This window comes from Zonotrichia leucophrys, chromosome 10 (genome assembly GCF_028769735.1).
Source record: "Zonotrichia leucophrys gambelii isolate GWCS_2022_RI chromosome 10, RI_Zleu_2.0, whole genome shotgun sequence".
Lineage (NCBI taxonomy): Eukaryota > Metazoa > Chordata > Aves > Passeriformes > Passerellidae > Zonotrichia > Zonotrichia leucophrys.
The window spans coordinates 5,032,226-5,054,358 of NC_088180.1; the positions used below are offsets into that span (position 1 = coordinate 5,032,226).

At 39.2% G+C, this 22,133-nt stretch overlaps 1 protein-coding gene across 7 annotated transcripts in view; it reads left to right on the top strand.

Moving 5' to 3' along the window:
• Positions 1-22,133, top strand: part of CIB2 (calcium and integrin binding family member 2) — a 37,620-nt gene extending 15,487 nt beyond the window's left edge. For 6 of the 7 annotated variants that reach the window (XM_064721817.1, XM_064721820.1, XM_064721818.1 and 3 more), the window contains 5 exons: positions 183-217; positions 9,373-9,484; positions 16,668-16,815; positions 16,908-17,103; positions 20,754-22,133. In XM_064721817.1, coding sequence (XP_064577887.1) covers positions 9,395-9,484; positions 16,668-16,815; positions 16,908-17,103; positions 20,754-20,775 — 456 coding nt within the window. In that variant the 5' untranslated portion in view covers positions 183-217; positions 9,373-9,394 and the 3' untranslated portion in view covers positions 20,776-22,133. The remainder of the gene's footprint in view (positions 1-182; positions 218-9,372; positions 9,485-16,667; positions 16,816-16,907; positions 17,104-20,753) is intronic. The other variant, XM_064721815.1, reaches the window with a different exon arrangement.

The following is a 22,133-nucleotide window of genomic DNA, read 5'->3' on the forward strand; positions in this document are numbered from 1 at the left end:
GAAATATTTCTGCTATTTTATAGTGTACATTGCTTTCTGAGTCAGATGTAGATGGCACCCAAACAGCATCTTTAAAGTTTCTCTGTCAGATCTGAGTTTCCTTCCAAAAGGTTGAGAAATAACTCTTTGCAGTTGTTTCCAATATTTCTGTAGTACAATGACATATTTTGTTTCTTTAACAGGACTGCACGTTCTTCACTCGGAAGGAAATCCTTCGGTAAGTAAGCTCTTAAATTTCTCCTTTGTGATCCATGTGGAAGGGGCTGAATCTTTTTATCTGACTTGTGAGGAAACCAGATAAAGCCTGTTATTCTGCAGGAATGAATTGTAAAGAATAGAGTAGGATTGGATTTGAGATACACTTATAATGTATAATTGTCATAAGATGGTGATTAGTTAAAGTGTATCATAGACTATTTTAGGGTTGAGCCAGTGACTTGTATGAAAGGGATTTGCTGCTTTTCTGCTCAATGATACCAGTGAGGACACATCTTGCAGTCAGTGTAGAATCCAGAGGTGTTTCTACATGTTGGAGGTGAAGTTTTAGTGAGCAGGAATTAAATGGGTTATAACTCCCTGGTTAATTAGCACTTACTGATTTAGCATCTCCCTGTCTCAGTGAAGGGGCAGCCAGGTACTGCTGGGCACTCATTTACCCTGCTCACAGGATGCTCACAGGGCTGATATGGAGGAAGTGCAGGGTGAGTCCTCTTGAGGCTGAACTGAATTTCTTGTGCAGCTGCCAACTTCAGTGAGATGATCCAACAAGGAGCATCCTTACAAAAAGATGAAAAAAGCAAGCCCTGTCTGTCTCACCATCCGTTTGCATGGCTGTTAATGACGGTTGTGTAGGTGGGGATGAAGGAATGAATGTGGCAGCTTCAATTGAGGTTGCTATAAACTGATGTAAACCAGCGTGAGACTGCAATTAGGTGAAATGGGCTAAGTGTTTTTATCTGTCCCTACAGGGAAAGTAGCCCATCAAAACCCCAAACAACAGTAAATCTATTTTCTGCTGGTTTAATAAGCTGAATCAGCTCTCTGAAGGATCAGACAAGTGCCAAAGCTGGCATGAGAGCCACAGCAAGCAAATGCAACTGAGAATGAAGAGAGCATTTCCCTACCAGGAAGCTGTTAGATTGACTTGCATACTGACTTTAGAGTGCAACAGCAGCTCCAGTCAACAGAAATACAGGCTGTGGTCAGAGGGGTTGAAGACACATTTTTTGATTAGTAATCTGAGTGTGGATTATGTGCAGATTGTTAGAAAACAGTATAACTTTAAATTAATAAGTGAAGAAAAGTTTAACACAAAATGCTGAAAATGAATATAGGAAAAAATATAAAGTAAGACTGCAGCAGAGGCAAGTGTGTCTGGTGAAAGAGAAAAATAGAAACCATAGCTCAATATTGGTGTTTGACAGCTGTTTATCACCAGAAAACCTAAATACAGTCTTAAGTCTTGGTTAAAAATGGTTAATTTTTGGAAGTGTTGATCACAGCTATGAGCATTCAGTCATGGGCCCAGGGCAAGAACATATTAAAGAATGTTGGTTATTGTAGACATATTTATGTTATCACTGACTCAAAACACTATCTAAAATACTAATAGGACAGCTGACAAATTTTTAGAGCTTTTATTGGTTGCTTTGGTGGTGTTAGGGCTTTGAAAACATGCCCCAGTTTTCTTAAGGAGAATGTGGAAATTTAGACCAATGTGTGCAGCTTCAGGACACAACTTTTCTGCATGGAGAGATGCCAGAACACACTGGTAGACAATCAATCTGTAAGTGCCTAGAACTTAACACATGCTCAGAGGCAGCCACTGTGGATTTGTTAAAAGCAAATCTTCCTGTGAGAATCTGCTTTTGGAAGTCAGAGAAAAGAAGCAGCTGCAACGTGTCTTTATTTTGGTAAAGAATTCTACATATTCCAGTTTGTAGTAGTCCTTTTCTACTTGTGTAAGTGCACTGAACTCTTGGTCAAAATACTCCTGAACATAGAAAATTGGTGAGAATGGTAAGAAACATTGAGGTGAAGTGAGTTGCAGATGCTATGAAGATTGAGATGAGCTTTTTCAACAGTACTCAGTATGTTAGAGAAATTACTGCTGTCAAAGTGAGCAAAAGAAAATTCACACACTCAAGTCCTAAGAACTGAGAAAAGATTTGCAAGTGCAGAATGGAGTGTATCAAAATAATGGGCTGGGAGCAAATAATGAGCAAAGTGAGCAGCATTTTAACAACACCAGCCCCACAATGCTCTTGCAAAAAAGAGAAATGCGTTTCTAAAATGCATTAGCCTCAGCAGTGTTTATAAAATGGAGAATTCCAGTTAGCAGTACTGTGACCTCAGTAGGAATAGACTGTCCAGTTTTGGACATCACAATTTAAAAGAGATTTGTTACCCTGGAAAACATCCTGTAGAGAGGAACAGGAATAAAAAGAAAAAAAATATGTGAAGAAGAGTTGGAAAAACCACTTTAGTTATAGCAATGAATCTGTTTGTATAACAAACCTCTCTTGTGATTGTAAATGGGAACAAATGGCTGAGTTGTCTCTCATAAGGCATTATTTCTCTTAGTCAGTTTTACAAATCTGATTTTCTGGCAGACAAGCTTTCACTCTATCTATTATGCTTAACTGTTCATCAGCCCATCTGTTTCTGCTTCTCCCTGTAGACTGGTACAGTTTGGCACCCAAACAAGCACTCAGATGCAGGTGGTTTTGGATGCCTGTCCTAGCCAAAAAGCACAGAAGTTGTAAATTCAAGTTGTATTACCTGAGAGTGACTTAACCTAGTTAGACTGCCAGGGGAATGTGGCACTAAATGCCCAAGCTGGGCACCATTTGGGATGTCAGCAAACCTTTGAACCTTTTGGTAGAAGAAAAATAGTTCTTCTGTTGCCTTCTCTTCTCTGCCTGTTTCATGGCTTGCTCTTGATGGGTGAAAGGGGAGGTGACAGGAGCCCTTCCAGCCAATCCAGCTGAATGTTGGATTTTAAATCTGCAATCTGCCAGAGAATTAAGCAGTGGCTCCTTCAAGTGTCTGGAAAGCTTCCTTATAAGGGAGCAAATGCAGCAAACTGCTTGGGAGGCAGCTTGCTGTGGAGCAAGTTGCTACACAAAGGAGGGAGGAGTTAGAAAACAACTCCTGTTTTTCTTTGAAAGAGTTTGAAGGTTTGTATGTAGAAAGGGGAATTGCGCTATTGTCAGCTTTGGAGGAAAAAGCATCAGCCAAAAGAATGAAATTAGTAGCTCTATACCCTTAGGAATCTTCCTGAGTTATAGGCAAGAAACTATACACGCAAAGAACATATATCCTGAGGCTACTGTTGATCTTCTTGATAATTATGTTACCATTCTTGTTGTTAAAAATGTTTCTGAACCCTCTATGAATGAAAAAGAAAAAAAAAAGGATTTTAGGCAGTCCCCATATTTCTGTACTATAAACTTTTCCTGTGTTGTATTTAAGCCAGATTGAGAGGAGAGAATCCCTGTCAGTGTTGATCTGCATAGAGTCAGATATGTTCCAGCTCTGGGCTCCCCAGTACAGCTGCTCCAGCATCTGGCAAAGGGCCATTGAGATGGATGGGGAACTGAGGACTCTCCTGTGAGGAAAGGCTGAGAGAGCTGGAATCTGGAGGCTGCAGAGACAGAGGCCCATGCCAGGAAAAGGGGCAGTGGCCACAGACAGAAACACAGAAGGTTCTGGCTGAACACAGGGAAGCACTGTGAGGGTGACCAAGCTCTGGAGCAGGCTGCCCAGCCAAGGTTTGCAATCTCCAGCCTTGCAGATCCTCAAAAGCCATCTGGATGTGGCAGCCTGCTCCAGCTGCCCTTGCTGGGCAGGAGGTTGCACCAATTCATCTCACCTGGCAATCTCAGTCACTCTGTGATTCCTGGAATCACCAGCAGAAAGATGCCTGTGAGCAGGGGTTTGAGTGCCAATTCAACGAAGGAAAAACATTATAAAGTGTTCTTATCTATACTCACTATGCATCATGTAAGTCTGGGAACAGTAGGATACATATATTGGAAGTCAGAGTTTTCATAACTATAACTAGATTTAGAATAAATGTATTATAAATTGTCTGCCAAAAACATTTCTCACTATTTCTTTGTAATTTTACTGTAGATTACTTGGGAGGATATTTTTGTAGTATTCTCTTAAATGAATTTGTGCTGCTTCATTTTGCATTGCAAAGATGAATAAATACTTGCTAACTTAAAACTAGCAGAAGACTCATCTATCCACTTTTTCTCATCTTATTATGCTGCCTTTTTATGAATTATTTCAGTGCCCAGTTATTGTATTTTATTGATACAATGAAAATAACTTCAACTGGAAATCATAAAAAGGGAAAGGCATATCAGTAACAGAATTCCTTCAACTTTCAACTCTTTCTGCTTGTGTTTCTCACTGTCCTTTGTTCTTTACCTGTTTGTCAAACTGTGGCAATTCAGTGAGTTGTGGTTTCAGTTTCTGACTGAATTTCCTTGTATCACGTTTCCTGTTGTTTTGGTTTCAGCTTCACATGGTAGACCACGTTCTCTAATAGACTGTTCTAACCTCTTGCAATCTTTGGAAGCAATAATTCACTGAGGAATTGCTGCAGCACAGGGATTTATGCCTCCATTACCATGTGTAACATTTAACATTTATTGTTGCAAAAACACTTTGTACAAGTATGGCATAAATCTGAGACCCTCCAAGTGCTGTATCAGTTGCCCCGGGGGCTCCTCCTTCCTTAGTTTCTCAGCCCCAGATTAAAGAACCTCCTTCTTTTTGAGCTGTAGCAACTCTTTCTGCCTGTGTGGCAGACCTGTAGGTTTTGGTCTGTCTGGCTCTGTTCCCCAGCTGTCCATTAAAGGACTGCAGGACAAGAGAGCATGTGCAGTTCACTGATTTGCATCAGTACAGGGCTACAGCCTCTGTAGCAAGGGTTATAAATCAGTTCCCATCAGTGCACTCTGTCCTGCATTCTGTGCAGTCTCATCCTCAGTGCTGCTGCTTCTTTTACTTCCAGCCATCTCAGGTGCTTGGAAGGGCTGATTGATGAGACCTGCCTCTTTCCAGGGCTTTATGTTGACTTGTCAATTCTCCTGCTGGTCTCTGGAGTGGTGAATTCTCTGTGTATTACACGAAGTCCTTCTCCAGCTGTTCCATTCAGCTCTGGCATCTGGACAGGAGCCTATAGCTCTGATTGTGGTGCATAACCAAAAGTACAACTGAACAGCAGCTGTGCACTTGTGGTCTTGCTACAGGCACAGTTTGTTCCATCCTGTACAATGAGTGTACAGTCAGCTCATGCCATGGCTCCTGGGAACCCATGGTGGGACTGCCCATCACTGCCTGCTTTCATTGCTCTAGTTAAGCCATTTGTTATTTTTTTTCTGACAGTGCAGAACAATGCTGAGCAATCTAGAATTTACTCCTTGAGATGGTATAGAGTGCAATGCACAAGTCTTTGAATGCATCCCTTTTACTCAGGAATAAATAGGATATATATTGCTGAATAAAAATGTTTCCCCCTCACAGCATAAATCAGGTGAGTGTTGCTGTGGGAACCCAAACCCGGAAGATGTTTATTCATTTCTAAAGGCCACTTTAAAGCCTCTCCTTATTTCCAATCAATGAGCCATTGCAAGCTTCTATCCTTTGTTTTCAGCACTCCTTCAGTGCAGAGTTCCTGTTAAAAGGCCAGCTCAGCCAGCTGTAATGTGTTGTCACTACATTTAATGCTGGAGATGAATGTACACCAGGCCAAGGAAGGGCTGCTCTGTGTTTTAACACACACACTGGTGACCTTGGCTACAGTCTGACTCCCTCCCAAAGCTCAATAGTGAATTTAAATGGTTGCTGCAGGGTGTAAGCTTAGAAATCTCTTTTTTTTTTCAATCTATTCAGGTAGAGCAGGAGGCTCTGTTGTAAGAGACATCCCAAACTATATCCAGCAAATTCCCACAGCATCATCCTTGCTGACTCTAGGATGCTTCACCCTTGAGAAGTGGGAACAGACTCTGACCTACCTTTTGCCATGTAAAAGACCCAAAGTAGTAAAATGAGTTATCATCAATCAAAAGTAGGCTGTGGGGACAAAACTGTGTTGTGGGCTTTTTTCTGAACACAGCACTTTTGGTTTTCATTGGTTGATGGGCAGCTGATTTTAAAACTACTGCTGTCTACAGGGGTAAGTCTTGTTCTGCCTTTATTGAGTAATTTAATAGAAAAATTAACCCCCCATTTTCTTCTGCTGCTGTCACAACTGCTTCAGTAACCTCAAGGAGCTAACTGTGAAAATGTCTTTATTTTCAAACACATCAGTTTGCTGAACCTCACTGCACTTTCTTAAATGTTACTGCTTATACAAGGGACACGAGTAGCTGGTGGGCTTCAAATTTCTGCAAGGGCAGATCAGCAGTCTGGGTTTAGACTGGATTAAAATGATAGAGAATCACAGCCTTAATCCTTGAATGTTGTACATGAAGCATAAATATATACCAGTACCTGTGGGGACACAGCATCATCAGTTAATGAAATTTGCCATTAAATTTATCACCACATTCCCTCCCACTCTCATTTGTGGCAGGGAAGACACTGCCAATTTTTCATTTCCTACTTCCATGCAATGTTGATAAGGAATCCTGCTGACAAAGAGAGCACAGCCAGGAATAGGAAAATGTTTCTGCATGCATGCAGAAGAAACTTTTAAAGGAAATACAGCTGTAGTAGTTATTGCTGCAAAGACAGTGAGGCTGGTCTTGGGCTTTTGAATATGCATGATGGTCTTTGTCTGATAATGGCAGCTTTTCCAAGTCTGTGTGTTCAGACAGCACTGCAAACCTTCCATTGCCTCCCTGACAAGGCATAAATGTTTCTGTGTCTAGGACAGATAAAGAGGTTTGAGATTGTTTTCAGACATGCTTTTTGTGAAGGGCATGCTGAGTAAAAGGACAGAAAGCATTTCCTTTAGGTCACAACTGCTCTGATGTGTTCAGGTCACCTGAAAAACCTTCTGCTTCTCCAAAACTGGAGAAATATCAGAGCCTTTACCAGAGCTTTGTTTCTTCTCTATTTGTAGTTAGGAATTAATGTTATTGGGAGATGTGAGAGAACAGTCAGTAATGAGAGCAGCGTTTGGGAAGTGATTACTGATTTGTCATAATGTACAACACTACACGGTGCAGTGAAGTACTGCATACAGGCAGGAGTGTAAATTATAGGTGTAAATAACCCTGATGTCTACTGAGCTTTACATCATGTTACAGAGTAATTGATCAGACATATATTGCTTCCTTGCCAAAAAGTATTCTCCCAATGCAACATAAGTTATTCAACTAAATGGGAGTTTTGGTGGACCTTCAGCAAAAAGGACTGTGTTCCTTATGACAGGTGGTTTTCTTGGCATCCTGTTAAGATGCTGAAGCAGGGCTGTTATTTTTTCTGCAAATCCAGTATTTGATACTGGCAATCCAGTTGATTATAAAACAGTACATAGTGTCCCTGAAGAACCTTCCACCATCAGGATCTTAAAGAAGGAAAGGGTGTTACTGTCTTTTGTGGTTGTTCTATTGGTTGGGGTTCTTTGTTTATTATTTTGAAGGATAATGGAGCAAGTGCAGCATACTATATGTTTGGTATAGGGAAATCTTATGGCCCTTTTCATGGTCTTAAATGCTAATCATGCCATGTGATAAGGCTATGACAAATAGAGTTGCTGAATCCTTGCAGATAAAAGCATGTGGAAGATGTGTTTTATTGCTGTAATTTAGTTTGCAGGAGTTAGATCAGAGCCACTTCCTACAGACTCATTTGGATGCTTTAGTGTGAAATCCACTCAGATAGAAAGCTCTTACATCCACAGATCTTTGACCGATTTGGTGAATTAACAGCACAGTTAGTTGGGAGGAAAACAGGATATGAGAGCTGCCCTCAAATCTGCAGTGAGTTACCTGCATGTTTCAGTGTCCAGCACCTGCCTTCCAGACATTTCTGTCAGTCTGGAGTTGGGAGCTGTATCCTTCTGTCAGCTGCCAAAAGGTATGGCTGAACTTCAGTATAAATAGATTGCAATTTCTGTGGACAGGATAGTGAATTCTGTCAGCAAGATGTGGCAGGTTTACTTTGCATTGATATTGCATGTTATAAAGAGACAAGTCTAATATTAGATAAAGTAAAGAAGGAAATCTTGACAGTTAAAATAAGCAGGAATCATCAGCTCCTGAATTTCTGAATGTTGTCCACAATGGTGAAGTTTTACCAATAGGGAGTGCTTAATTTTCTTGAAGACTAGAACACCATTTCAGTATTCAGCTTTTAAAAAAGTAGGTAACCCGTAGATGGACATTGGACTTGAAAGTTTTGTTGTAATTTTTTCTTTTTAAGTGCTTTTAAGTTGCTTTTTCTGTTGTATTTAGAAGCATCTTTTTAGCTGCTGTTTACAACAGAGAAATCAATTGCTAGAGAGGGAAATGGCTATTGCCTCTTGAATTACACAGTATTTATGAAATGTCAGGGTGAGCTGTGGTAAGCAGCTGAAATGTGCTGAGGTAGTGGATATCCAATTTCTGGTACGGCACAAAGTATTGCTGTGCAGGATAAGGACATCAGTTTCCTACAATGCAGAAAAAATGTGTTTCTGTGTTTCATTTTATGTGTTCTTTGTGGTACATCATAATAATGAGAAAACTGATGCCTGTAGATTATTTTACCCTAGTTTTTGAGTTTACTTACACACAGGAACCTGAAGTAGTTCAGTTGGGTGTGGATCTGCTGCAGGTAAAGCTGGAGAAATTAAGAGGTTGCTGAGGCATTTCTTCCTGTATTACTGTTTTGTTTATATTCTGCTGTTAAAACACAGTAATTGCTAGATGTAATTGTTAGTATGCCTAGGGAGCAAGCAGGATTTTTTGTTAAAAGTAAAGTAAGTCACAAGATACAGCTTTATAACAAGTAGTACATATGCCCTACTGAGAGATCAGAATACACTGTGTTAGTACATAGGACATGACAAAGGGGCACTTGCTGTCCTAAGCAGTTTATGAATTAGGTGTAAGACTCAACTTGCACATATGATAAGAATTACATTTTGCAGTACATGTCTTGGTTCAGCCTTCTGTGCACATACCTGGCAGTGCCTAAATGTTACATACACACCGTGTGAAACTCTGCTCAGTTACAGAAACACGCGGCTGCTGGATGCTGCATCAAAGCTCTCCTTCTTTCAGAAAGATGGCAATTTGGTGGGCTCAGACTTGTGCACTAAAACCAATGATTAGAGCTGCAAGACAAATTTGTAGGTGATTACTGTCTGAATGGAATTGGTTATTTAAAATTGATTATTGGCTGTTTGTTTCTGCTTGTTTACAGGTTGCACGGCCGATACTATGAAATGGCACCAAACGTTGTGCCTATGGACTATACAAAGGACCCAGATGTTAAACTACCTATGCAGCTTATAATAAACATGCCTGAGCTGAAGGTATCACTTTTGACTGCTTGCAAACTGTATCTTAACTTCTCTAGCTCATCTGCCAGACCTTTTTCCAAAATTGATATCCAGAAGCGCTGTGGCATGCTAAGGTCTTCCCCTTCCTGTTATTGTTCAAGGGCAAAACCAGCCCCAGAAACTGGAAAATATTCAGGTGAATGTCTTTCTTGCAGAGATAGTTAGGGTAGATGTTAAAGGAAACGAATAGGAAATAAATTTAGCAATCTTTGCTTTTTGTGTATATGCCCCACAGGAGCCAGGTATCCACAGGAATATCTGTATGAAGAGCTGTTAGAAATCTGAAGTTCTTATCTCAGTCTGTAGGAATTTTGCTATCAATATGCAGAATATTGCTAATAAAAAGTAAAGGTTTCCCCCTTTTTTCTCAGCTACCTAAGCACAATAAATATTATTTTTCTTAATTATCAAGAGTTTTTATTTTCATGGGGACATTACATGGTAGGAAGTGGAGAAACAGTCCATGTAACTGCAAATGAGAGAAGCAGTAGGTGTAAGGCATTAAGTGCAAAAAAAATTGAGACACTGTTTTTATTCTCAGTTCAACAATTCAATAATTTGTGGTTTTAATGGGACAAATGTGGACTTTTAGCCTTTATTTTTAAACAGTTCATTGAATTATGTTGTGTTTTGTCACACAGTCCATTTTTCATGTACACTAGTCGACTGATGTCTATAAATTACTATAATGTGGAAACAATTATGTGCTCAATCTGATAGTTGCATGAAGCATTATTAAGCTTTTTAAGAACAATGCTATAAAAACCTTGTAATTGATGGCTTTCCACTTAATTTTAATGATCTAGAAATTCTTCCTTAGTATTGTATTTTTTTTAAATATCTGGTATTTTACAAGCAGAAGCCATGCTTTAGACATTCAGTTGTAGAGAACGCTAAGTCAACATGAAGTGAAGAACATTTGAATTAGATTTCAAGTTGAAGGTCACAGAACTCTTTATTCCTTTAATACCACACTTGCTGTATGTTTGATTCTAGGATAATATAATTTATTGAACAAGAACCATGTTTTTTTAAAGTGTGTTAAAAAGTCTTTGACCAGCATTTCATATAAATGGAAACATTAAACACATGCAAGCATTTAATTCAATAGAAAACCTTGGGAGAATTTTTATCCTTCAATTATTCTTCAGACTCTGATTTAGCAGATGGCTATGGACAGCTTGGGTTTCTGAAGAAGCTGAGAGATATTTTAGAATTCTTTTTCACAGTAAGCATGGACTTCTTCAGCAAATTATATTTATGTTTTTTCTAATGGCATCAGTATTCCTTAGGGTTTATGTTATCATCTCTGAGATCTTGATAGCACAACATGAATCCTTTGGCACAGCTCTTTGACTCCTCAGACTTTAACAGCCAGAGAGCTTTGTGACAAATCAAGGCTAAGCTTAGAAAAGGAAGTGAGAAATTATGATCACATAGAGTCTTTTTGGCTTCAGTGATAGAGGATTGAACACGTAAGGAACAGCTCATTCTATGAGAACTTGTGAGATGGAAGGCCTGGGACTGAAGCTGACATACAAACCAAAAATTTTATACAGGATCCTATTTAGATTGAGATACAGGAGCATATCATGCTAGCTTAGCAAACTTAGGTGGTAATGACAGACTTCCTAAGAGGCTTCCATGTATGGATCATAATCATGTATGGATCATATGTGGATCATAATCTATCTACTGGCACCACGAGTCTGTGAGGCTTTCTCACCCTGCTTTAGAAGATGTCTCTAGGTAATGGAACTTGACTTTATGAAAGTAATAGCACAAACTCAGTATTGAATTTTATCCAAATTCTCTCTCAGGTCTCATAAGTCTGTGGAAGAACCTTAGAAATATTGATTGCAAACCACTCATTTCATTTCAGGAATTCTGGGAGCTTACAGAGAAAAGTGCTTTCAATAGCTACTGAGCTTGTTTCCAGTAAAATCCCAGCAGGAGGAGACTAAGTGATATTCCAGAACTCTTTCAAGGCATTGACACTAAAAGATGTTAAAATGCCTGGGATCTTTGTTATAAACTGGGGTCCCTCTTGCTCATGAAGCATCTTGTGGGCACCTGTGCAGACAGGAGTTAGGGGGAGAGAGTCTTTCCTCAAGATTTTGTTTTTGAAGCAATCTAGGTACTAACTTCAGCTCATACACTAAGAAAAAAATCTTTGACCTTTGCAACTTGACCAGACTGCCTAACAAATCATAATGGTGTTTTCTTTGGTAAATTTTCATCAAGGTGAAGACAAAGACAACATTTACTTCTTAAAATAGAAATAAATGACCTAAATTTCTATTGAATTCTAATAAAATTAGTGCTAATTTCAATGCACCTGGCTTTTTTCATATACACATTACATTTCTAGTTACTGGCAATGTTGAGCTCAATGCCACTGCAGGTTCTGACAAACGGATAGAATCAATAATGCACTTTTCTAAATTAGATTCTGCTAATATAAAGAAAGATCTTTACCTCCTGCATTAAAGCTTTGAGCCAGGTGTTTTGTGTTTCAAGGGGAAAAAAATGCTGATGGTCATTCTCTTTAATTGATAATGAATTATTCACTAACTCCTGATTCTGAAAAGTTGAAAGTTGGGACAAGAAATAAATAAATAAAGAAGGGGAAGGTACTTTCAGTTGATTAGGTCTACCATTACAGTGAAGTTAACAGAGCTACTTTACTCCATCAGTTTCATTGCAGTCTCTGTTCTCTAATTTTCGCAATCTTGGTTACACAGGCACCAGTCTAAGAAATTACCTTTGGGGCATCTGGACGCCTGTGAGATGGCAGTAATTAATATAGCAAAACTGTAGCCATGATATGGACTGCTCAGCGTGGGACCAGGGAGAAAGCAAAAGTGATATTTTTTCAAATTAAAACTGATTTCGGTCACATTATCACTGTCATTGCCACAGAGCTGCAGGTGGCAATGTAACCTGGTGTCAGAGCCCCCTGTGGTTGGCAGCAGTGGTGGGTGTCCATCCCCACACCCCAGATTGCCTCTTTGCTAGATTGGGAGCTCTCTGTGGGCACTGCAGTGCAGAGCAATCCTTCCCTCCAGGGCTGGGCTGCTGGAGGGGAACCAGTTTTGTTTCACTCACTTTACAGTCTGCTGCTTCCTGCCTTTTGGCTCACACAGGAACTTCACTGATCCTTGCAGGTTTGTTGTAAGCTGCACTGGGGAGGAGGTTTTAGATGTGATTTCAGTGAGTTTTCAGGTTCAGAGCTTTCTGTGCATTGGGCAATGACACGTGGGCCATCTGTGTAATGGGTAATGCCCGGGCAGGGAGATCTCCCCAAGCCCCAGCCCTGCTCTGGCCGGTTTTTGCCTCCAGCTCATCTCAACATCCTTGCTGCATTCTGTTAGTTGTTCCTAGTTTTGATGGGATGTTTTACTCCCTTTGCAGGAGCAAAACTTTACTCCAACCACTCTCCTTGCTTCTCTGAAGTCTCTTTATCAAGTGTGGTAGGCGAGGGCTGTTTTCTCTGCATCAAACCCCAGGCCTGCACCCCCCCTGCAGCCTTGTCTGTGCACTTCCCTGTCAGAGTTAGCAATCAGTTCTTGTCACAATGCCCTATCTTCCCATGAGGTGCTGGTAAGCAATTCTGTATACAGCTTAAATCTTTGGATTTTTGGTCATTGTGACTTCAGTAAAGAGTCATTGTAGAACTTAATATGCTTCTGCTTTCTGACAGAACAAAATGGTCTTTTCCATTAAGACATAAATGTACCAATTTAGCTCTGTCTTAGCCTTGGTTTCTGCAGGAATTTCTTAAATAGTACCCTGCAGGCACTGCAGAGAAGTTTGATGACATTAATATAATCATAGAAACATAAAACCCAGGTTATTGATTTTGAGGAAGAAGAAAATTAACAAAAAAGCCCTGCAAAGAAACTTGCTTTTTTCTGTTCCAGGGACAATTTGCTGTTGCACTTATTATGCTTCCCTTTTGAAGCACCAGTCTTTCCTATGGAGCTTTGATAATTAACAATTTAGCTACTTTTATATTAATGTTTGTCTGATAGCAATTTTTTCCCCCTCTGTTTTGGAATAATCCTGAAATTTGAGAAAAGCTAGTTTTTACCATTGCTGAAAAAGTCTTGATTAAAGCATCCGAAAGGATTCTGGCTTGCAATAGTCTGCAAAATAGACTGCTTTGTGCTTTTAAATATATTCTCTAAAGTCAGTGGGGACTTGTGTTCAAACACAAAAGGGAAAGTCATCATTGTGTTTCTGTGGATATAAAAATTAAGCAGCATTTTGTAATGACTCTCCTGTATCTTTAACTTAATTAATTTGACCTGTCTTTGAACTTCACTTGCAACTCTTATCTCCAAAATGCAGTCAGCCTGTGGGAATAGGATTGGATGCTTGAAATTAATTCTTCAAACTACAAAGCAGATAAGGCAAAAGGCCACCAGAGTACTTTCCTAGAGTCTGGGATGGAAACTAGAGGACAGAAGAATATAACAGGTGACTTAACTGCAATGGCAGGGGTAAACCCTCCAACAGTTTGTTAGAAAACTAATGGCTGTGTTTTATTGTAAGCTGTTAAAGGTCTGAATGTTGGAATAGATGCTGTGTAAGATTTTAAATGCACAGAAACACAATTATCTGAGTAAAAGAAGCGTTCCTTGCAAAGATGGATTGCACATTTAGGATTGTCTCGAGCCACTACAGCAACACCATCAATCTGCAAAACAGCAGAGTTGGTTTTTGGTTGTAGTGATTCTTTATTGTTTCTGTCTCCCCTCTCATTTTTATCATGAGACTGCAGAAAAAGCTTTTTAAGACAAGTGTAGGTTTCTAGTTTTAAAAGGAATATTTTTTTCAACAATTAGTGCTTATGGGAAAGCAATCTAGGAAAAAACAATATAATTTTCCCCTTTACTCCCTTCCCCCATGGCTCTTCCTTTAAATATGATGGAACCCTAATCTGTGCTCTTTAGAGTAGAGGTAATGAAATTACAGAAAGGATGTGAAAAGTATCTGTGAAGGTAAGCTAATACTTTCCATTGTGTAAGCCACAGATATACTGCCTGAAGACACATAATATGAGAAAGTTAAAGGAAAGAAATCAATATGAGGAAAGATTTTATTTTTGGTTTTAGCGATCCATTTGGCAAAGAGTTACTTAAGAAGTATGCTTAGGTTCATTTAATTCTTTCTTAATTGATCTGTATTTTCAAGACCTCTGACATGCCAAATAAATAACTCATCTTATGCAACTGCAAAATGCTTATTGAGTCAGTGAGATCCTGCCCCAGCCTTTCTAAAGCACAAAGTCCTGGGCTTGATATTCACTGCTGATAGGGACATTTGCATCTGTCTGCTCCTGGTTTGTTACCCAATGCTGCCTCTAAGATGTCAGTTTTACTACTGTTACCATGGCACTTCTCATCAGGTTTGTTCCAAAGAAAGCTATACAGCATTTTAGAAATGAAAAATAAATTTCTAACATGTTTTGATGCCCATTCTGATGTTTGGCATTCTCAGTTATTAAACATATAACACATTATTTTTTGGTGTGCTTTTAGGAAGAAAGTGGGCCTTTTCATATATTTCAGCCCAAATCAATCTTACTTTGGCTTATTTATAAACTGGCAGTTTGAACAATAGAACCAATTGTTCCTCCTTGCATGTCTGTGTGTGCATATCCCACAAACAGGTATATGTGTATAACCACAGGTAAATCCCACAAACAGGTAAATGTGTATTCCATGAATATCTCCAGGGACTTTTCCAGGCATTTAAGTGAGATACTTTAACCTGAGCAGTACCCACGGATGCACACCTGCTGTACCTACACATCATTCAGGAGACATGAGTGATCACTGCATATCCTTTTACAGTGAGGTTCTCTCAGCCATCTGCCTGGCTCTGGGGTGTTATTTTTCATTCTCATGCTCTGGAGAGATGTGACCCTTTTGCTTTTGAGGCCGCTTTTTATTTTCAGGAATCCCTTTTTTCTATTCTATTTAATTTGGTTTTATCTGCCCTGGTTTTGTCTTCATCTGAACAGTGAGCTCATTAATCTCCTATCCTTTGAAATCTGTAGGCCTATTCCCAATTGTGGATTCCTTCAGTCATCCAACCCTGCAGGAGAATTTGTATTTAGTATTGACTTTTTATTGGGCTGGCATTTGAGCCTAAGGCTCTGTGGTCCCCACTTCACCTGTCCATAAAAACAGCCTTGTTCCTGGTCATTACTTTTTTAGTCACCACAGTTATGCCAAAAATGCCTTCTATAGATGCTTGTGTTCTATGTGTGAACTATCAAGAAAGAATTCAAGTAAACTGAAAAACAACATTTTCTGGTCATTTGTCTCTCAAATATAGCTAGTATTTGAAATTACATTTAAAATAATAGGATGGTTTATGAATACCTGTTAGGTAATTAAATTTACAGGGAAATAAAAGAAATTAAAAGGAGATATGATTGAGCTTTTGAGCTCTCACAGTACTGCTCCTTTAAAAGCCAAACAAAATGCTGCATGCATATTAAAAATAGTGAACCTGATATGCCACCACCACAGCTGTACATATGTATGGATCAGTATGTTAATCAGTGTCTTGGCTTCAGATGAGATCTGTATCACAGATTTAATGAGATGCTGCTCACAGCCCAAGTGATGTTTGTGTTCTGTTCATATTCAACTAAATTGAATTGATTTTTCAAGTTTTATTGATACAGCTACAAATTAGTGTTGGGGTTTTGTACAGCTCTGAGAAAGACCATGAGTTTTTAATGTAAAAACATTTGGTTTGGATTTCATAGTGATAAAGCAGGTTTTCTTATGCTTGCTTGTGTGTTTATGGTTTTAGAATATTGTCTTATTCTAAGGTGCTAGAAATAATTTCAGGATCATCTCCGGTGGTGACTATATTTCATTTAAATTTCTGGAATTTATGTCCACATGTTGGACATTGACATGTGTCAGTGAAAGTAAAAGGCCACAAGTGGTACTATGCAGCTGCAAGGACTGCTGAAACTTCCTGCTAAAGCATACAAATGTAAGTTTTTTGATGGATTTTTGGGGAGAAAAAGATGTCTTTAAAGAGCCAACTATACAATTAAATATTCATTATCAAGTAGTCTGCAGATTTTTTCATCTTCCAAATACCAGTCTATGTGTGTCTTTCACAGGAGAATCCCTTCAAAGAAAGGATTGTGTCGTCTTTCTCAGAAGATGGAGAGGGGAGCCTGAGCTTCAATGACTTTGTGGATATGTTCTCTGTGCTCAGTGAAATGGCTCCCCGAGAGCTGAAAGCAATCTATGCCTTTAAGATTTATGGTACTGTGTGGAGGGAGGGGCTCTGGTGTGCTTTTGGTGTTTGGAGTAAATGAGTGGTACACTTGGTGATCTTTGGTTCTTCTATTGTTTAGATTTTAACACAGATAACTTCATTTGTAAAGCAGACTTGGAAAAAACCCTCAATAAGCTGACCCGGGAAGAGCTGACAGCGGAGGAAATCACTCTGGTTTGTGAGAAGGTGATAGAAGAAGCTGACATGGATGGTGATGGGAAATTAGGATTTGCAGATTTTGAAAACATGATTTCCAAGGCACCAGACTTTCTCAGGTATTATTTTAAGAAAAACAGAGTTCCTTGCATACTTGCAGGTATGTTTTAGGATATCATTGTGCAGTCTAATACAAGAAGTGTCAGACATAAGTACTAGAGAACTCACTGGGGGATGACTTCTTATCTAACTCAGGTTACTTTTCCAGGGCATATTCCAGTTCTCTCCTAATTTAAGACTAAGAGCTCAATGACTTTTAATTATCACCTTTCCTGCTCCTCCACCCATCTTGGTGCAGTTCAGGAAAATATTTTGATCCATTATGAGCTCAAATTCAACCTATAGCAAGGATCAAGCCTATAGCAAGGATCCCAGCTGTCTGCATAGGAATGTGTGTAAATATTACATACATGTTACAAATACACATAGGAAGACATTGATCTCTTTGCTGTGAAAGTGTTTTTTTGAAGAACTGTGAAGTGTCCTGCAGAACACAGAATAGTATTTCTTTCACAAATGAAACTTCTGAGGAAAGAGGTTAAAAGTGATTCAATAATAAAGTAGGAGGACGTGATTCCAGTGAACCTTGAGAAACATCAGCTTCTGGAGAGGAGACATTCAATGTGAATGTCTTTTATACATTTCAGATATTCCTTGACTAATCAAGTGTATCAACAGAAACCCCTTTAGAACAAGAGATGTATCATCATTATGGTGAGGCTCAGCTCAGTAGGTATTCTAGTATTTTGTTTACAGATACTTCCAGCTAAGGAAATATCTTCTTTATACTGCTATCCTTGTAGAAGCTGCTGGGATCAGGTGGGGTTTCCTTTTATCAATCAAAAGGCTGTGCTGCTCCTACTAATCTGGTAGAGAGCAGTGATCAAATGTGAAGAATTGAAGGCAGATCTGAAGATTCAGTAGAAACTGCAGTTTCAGAAGTTTCCTGTGCCATGACTGATTTTACTGCTGTGTTGTAGAGGCTTGCAAACTGCTGACTGAGAATTCCAAGCTGAGGATGCTGTGCAGTCCAGTCATTTCCTGAGAAAGTTTAGCTGGGTCATGGGATTTATCTCTGAAATCCTCAAGCCTAAGAGCTCCTGGTGATATATAGAAGGGTCTCCTTCCACCTCCTAACCAAAACACTGGTTTAGAGCCTCTGACCAGGTAGTTTCTATATAAAAGCAGTTTCTGTGGGGATAACAGTACAAAGAAAACATTTTTTAGCTGGAAATATATGTAAATAAAATATTAGAATCCTCTGAAGAATCTGATATTTCTTATGGTTCACCAGCATGTGTCTTTGAAGCTATATTGGAAAATGAGAATGTAATGGAAAAGGCCTCAGAGTTGAGAATGTGTAGGTTCTCTGGTTTGGTTTCTGTTTTAATTTTAACAGTTAACAGCTGCAGGAAAAGAAAGTGACGGGGTCATAAGACTACTTTTGTCCAAACTGATTTACATGCAAGATTTGATACCTCTGCCTTAGTGTGGTTTACTTTTTGTCTGTAAAGGTATTTGATTTTTTTAGGACATTGCTTGTTCTATTTTTGCTGTATGCACTGCATCACAGCCTGGCATACTTGTTAATACTGAACTTCCTATTCTGAGGAACTTATTCTAATTTTTTAAATACTGGGTAAATACTGCATTCTAAAGAGAGATTTGACTTTTGGAATGGAATTCATTGCAGTTTAATGCCACAATAGTTTCACCAAAGTCTGACTGGGATTGAACCTAAGCAAGCACGCTCTGGCAGGAGCCAGTGCCTGCCAGCATGGGACAGACTTTGTGACATGGGACAAGAATGCAATTCCTGTAGCTGATCTCTCACCACAAAAAGCCCAGTTCTTTGTGCCATAACAGTCTTGGAAACATTACCTATTCATTTACTGAAACAATGCTTTCTTACATCTTTGTGAATTCATCTCCGGCTCTGTCTCCAGCCTCTCTGAGTTTTCAGCTGTAATGGTTGTCTTAAATGATCGCCTTGGGCTGTGTGCAGCCACAGGGCAGGCAGGGCTGTGCAGCTTCACTGGGTAATCTACTACAGAGCATGCAAAGCACAGGAAGTGTCTGAATAGCAGATGACCAACCCTCTATGCCAGTGGAAAACTGCACTAGCTTCTTACTATTACAAAAAGATCTAAAAACATGCTTTCATCTAAAATAAATTGGCCATTCGAAATCTTAAGCAGATGTGTGGAAGAAATACCAACCCATCAGTGTCCAGAGGCAGTCACAATTTCATTTGCTTTTGCTTATCTCCACTTTTTGTGCCCAGTTGAATGTATTTCAGAATTTAAATTCAAGGAAGCCCAAGAGTCTAATGATTTACACTTCCAGCTGCTCAGCAACTGTGAAAATGGAACACCTAGGAACCAAAGCAATAGCCACATTGAAAATGATTGCCAGTGAGCAAATGCAGATGCTGGGTAACTGCAGTTTGTAGGGGTTTTGCTGTGAAGCCATGGGCAGTCAGTAATTCTGAACATCTGATCCCAGAATACCATCCTGGCAATGTGCTATGGGAGCCTTCTGAAAATGCTGAATAACTTGCAAGGCCCCAGATGATTTTTATCTGTAGTAAAGGATTTACTCTGTTCTTTTCCTTTTGTCCCCACCTCTTCATATCATAAAAGAGGGAATGTAGGATTCCAGGCAGTTAGGTTTTATCCCTGGCTCTGCCATTGCTTGAGCAGGTGATCTGTACCAAGCCATAGAACACTTTTTTCTCTCTGCTCTCTAATGTGGGACCAGTGCTCACCTGACTTGTGACAAACGTTGAGAACTTTCATTCAGCTGCAAATGATCATCATCAGAAGCAGCATGAGATTTGAAATTACTGAGGAGGAATATCTTCTTTACTCTGTGGAAAACCTTTGAAGGCCAGATTCTAACAGCAATATGCACTCAGGTTATGAAGCACATGTTGGGGTGTTTTTAAGCTGTCACGTTATCACGCCTACCTAACATACACAGCAGGCATTAGCTTTGACACCATGATCCAGGCTTTGACCTGCTAGGAGCTGAAATTCATCCACTCTAGGTTGACTTATTTTCCTTATCTCATCACTCCTTTCTCAAACCTTTATTTAATGACCCTGTGTAGGTTTAATCTCCTACAGACAGCCTTTGCCAGCTTTGTGCTGCTGTCAGGCAAATGAAGATGCAGTAAAGTCTGTTGCTTGATTTGCACTGCTGTCGTTGAGGAATTTTTTCCAGACCAGAAGAAAACACTGTTAATCATTAACCAGGGAACATCTATGCAGTTGGCTGCTATCCCAGAAGCTGAACTAGGCTGTAAATGATAATGACAGTTACTAGTTGAGAAAATTGGATCCCAATAGTTGTATTTCACTAAAAATTGTTATCATTAAGAAGCTGCTTGTAGTTTAATGGAAGCATTGGCAGATTGAGCTGGCACTAGTTAAGTGTTCTGTTCTACAAGACTGGTTACGTTTTCCACAGGAAATTGTTTTATAAATCATCCTGGAAGTTTCAGCTTATTTGAATGCCTGAGGGTGAAGCCTGCTGTAACAATAGGTAACGGGGTTTGAGAGGAGTATGGCATTAGTAATACCTAGGAACTGCCAGAACCAGGCAGGGAAACAACACATTAAACATTGGAAATGCAGGATTTCTGAAACTGTTGTGGGCATAGTGACAAATGTGTTTGTGTGCCTTAATCTTTTTCTTTCTTTTGCAGTACTTTCCACATAAGAATCTGAAGATGTTTCTGCCAGTCCAGCTTTTCTGAATCTCAGGCACTCCAGGGATTTTTGTCCTCTAGTGAGGGCTTCCTAGAACTCAGCAGAAAGTACTGAAAGAATTCTGGTCCACAAAGAGACAGAAGCATCATATGATCTACAGGATATTTGGAACAGACACATTTTTATCTTCTCTGCTGGCCAAGCACTCTGGCGAAGATTGGTTGTTGGATTGTGGTATTTCTTTTTTTCCCCTCTTTTTTTAACAGTCAGAATCAGAATATTATTAAAAGTATTTCCACAGAGTTTTTATATTTATGAATATTTAATACTGCTCTTAATGGTGAAAAAAACCAAAAAAAAACCCTGAGAGATTAACTTTGGTGTGTTTTCCAAGAGTATTTGAAAGAAAGCACGGGCCTTAAATAATGAGATGCCTCTATCACTGTGTTGTACAGCTGGGATCTTGCATGGAAAATACCTGAGGTGACAGAACTGCAGTCAAGATCAAGCTCCCAGTGTTGAAGACAGCCACAGCCCAGGTTTGCCTTTCAGCCACTAAAATGGCAACTGCTGGGTTTGGTGCTTACCTTCAACCAATATTTTATGGATTGTTGTGTCCTTATAAAACTTGAAATATTTGCCTTTTGTATGATAATTGTGTATGTGATTAATTCCTTCCCAAGATAAATGTTAAAACTGTGTCCTTATTCTCAAAGGGGCTCCTGCATTTTACTCATTCTATGGGCTGATAATGTTCTTGAATGGAGGAACATGGTCATCTGTAACTCATGAAGAAGTTGAAGAAGCACAGAACTACTATTAAGGACATGAAAAGATATTTTCTTTTGAAACAAGCTATGCAATCTCTCCCATAAAATGCATGAATGCAGTTCTATCTTTTCCTCTCCAGCTGGAAATCAGCTAGATCTTTTTGTTGGGTTTTGTTGTTGTTGTTTTGGGGGTTTTAATTTTTTTTTTAATTTTTACTTCCAGTATTGTTTAGGTACTGGGACCTGAAGACAATCATATATGTATTAATTATTGTTCTAACAGTCAATAGAAGGGCTCTGTCACTTACATGGCTTCTGTATCAAGGTCATCACAATTAAAACTTTTGAAGCATTCTGTTGTGCTTTGAGAATTTTTAGGCTGACCACATACTAATTTCCTTTCTGATCATTATTCCAATTGCTATAAAGTTAAATCTTTCAAAGAATGAAATGTGTTATATAGAAAACTGTAAAAGTAGAGAACCTAACCTGTTTATCATTTCTGTAGGGATGCTGATGCCTGTCTACCTCAGAAACTCTTCTGTGTGGTGAGCTTGCAGGGTAGCTTGCTGTTCAGATTTACACACTATGAATAAAGAAGAAATA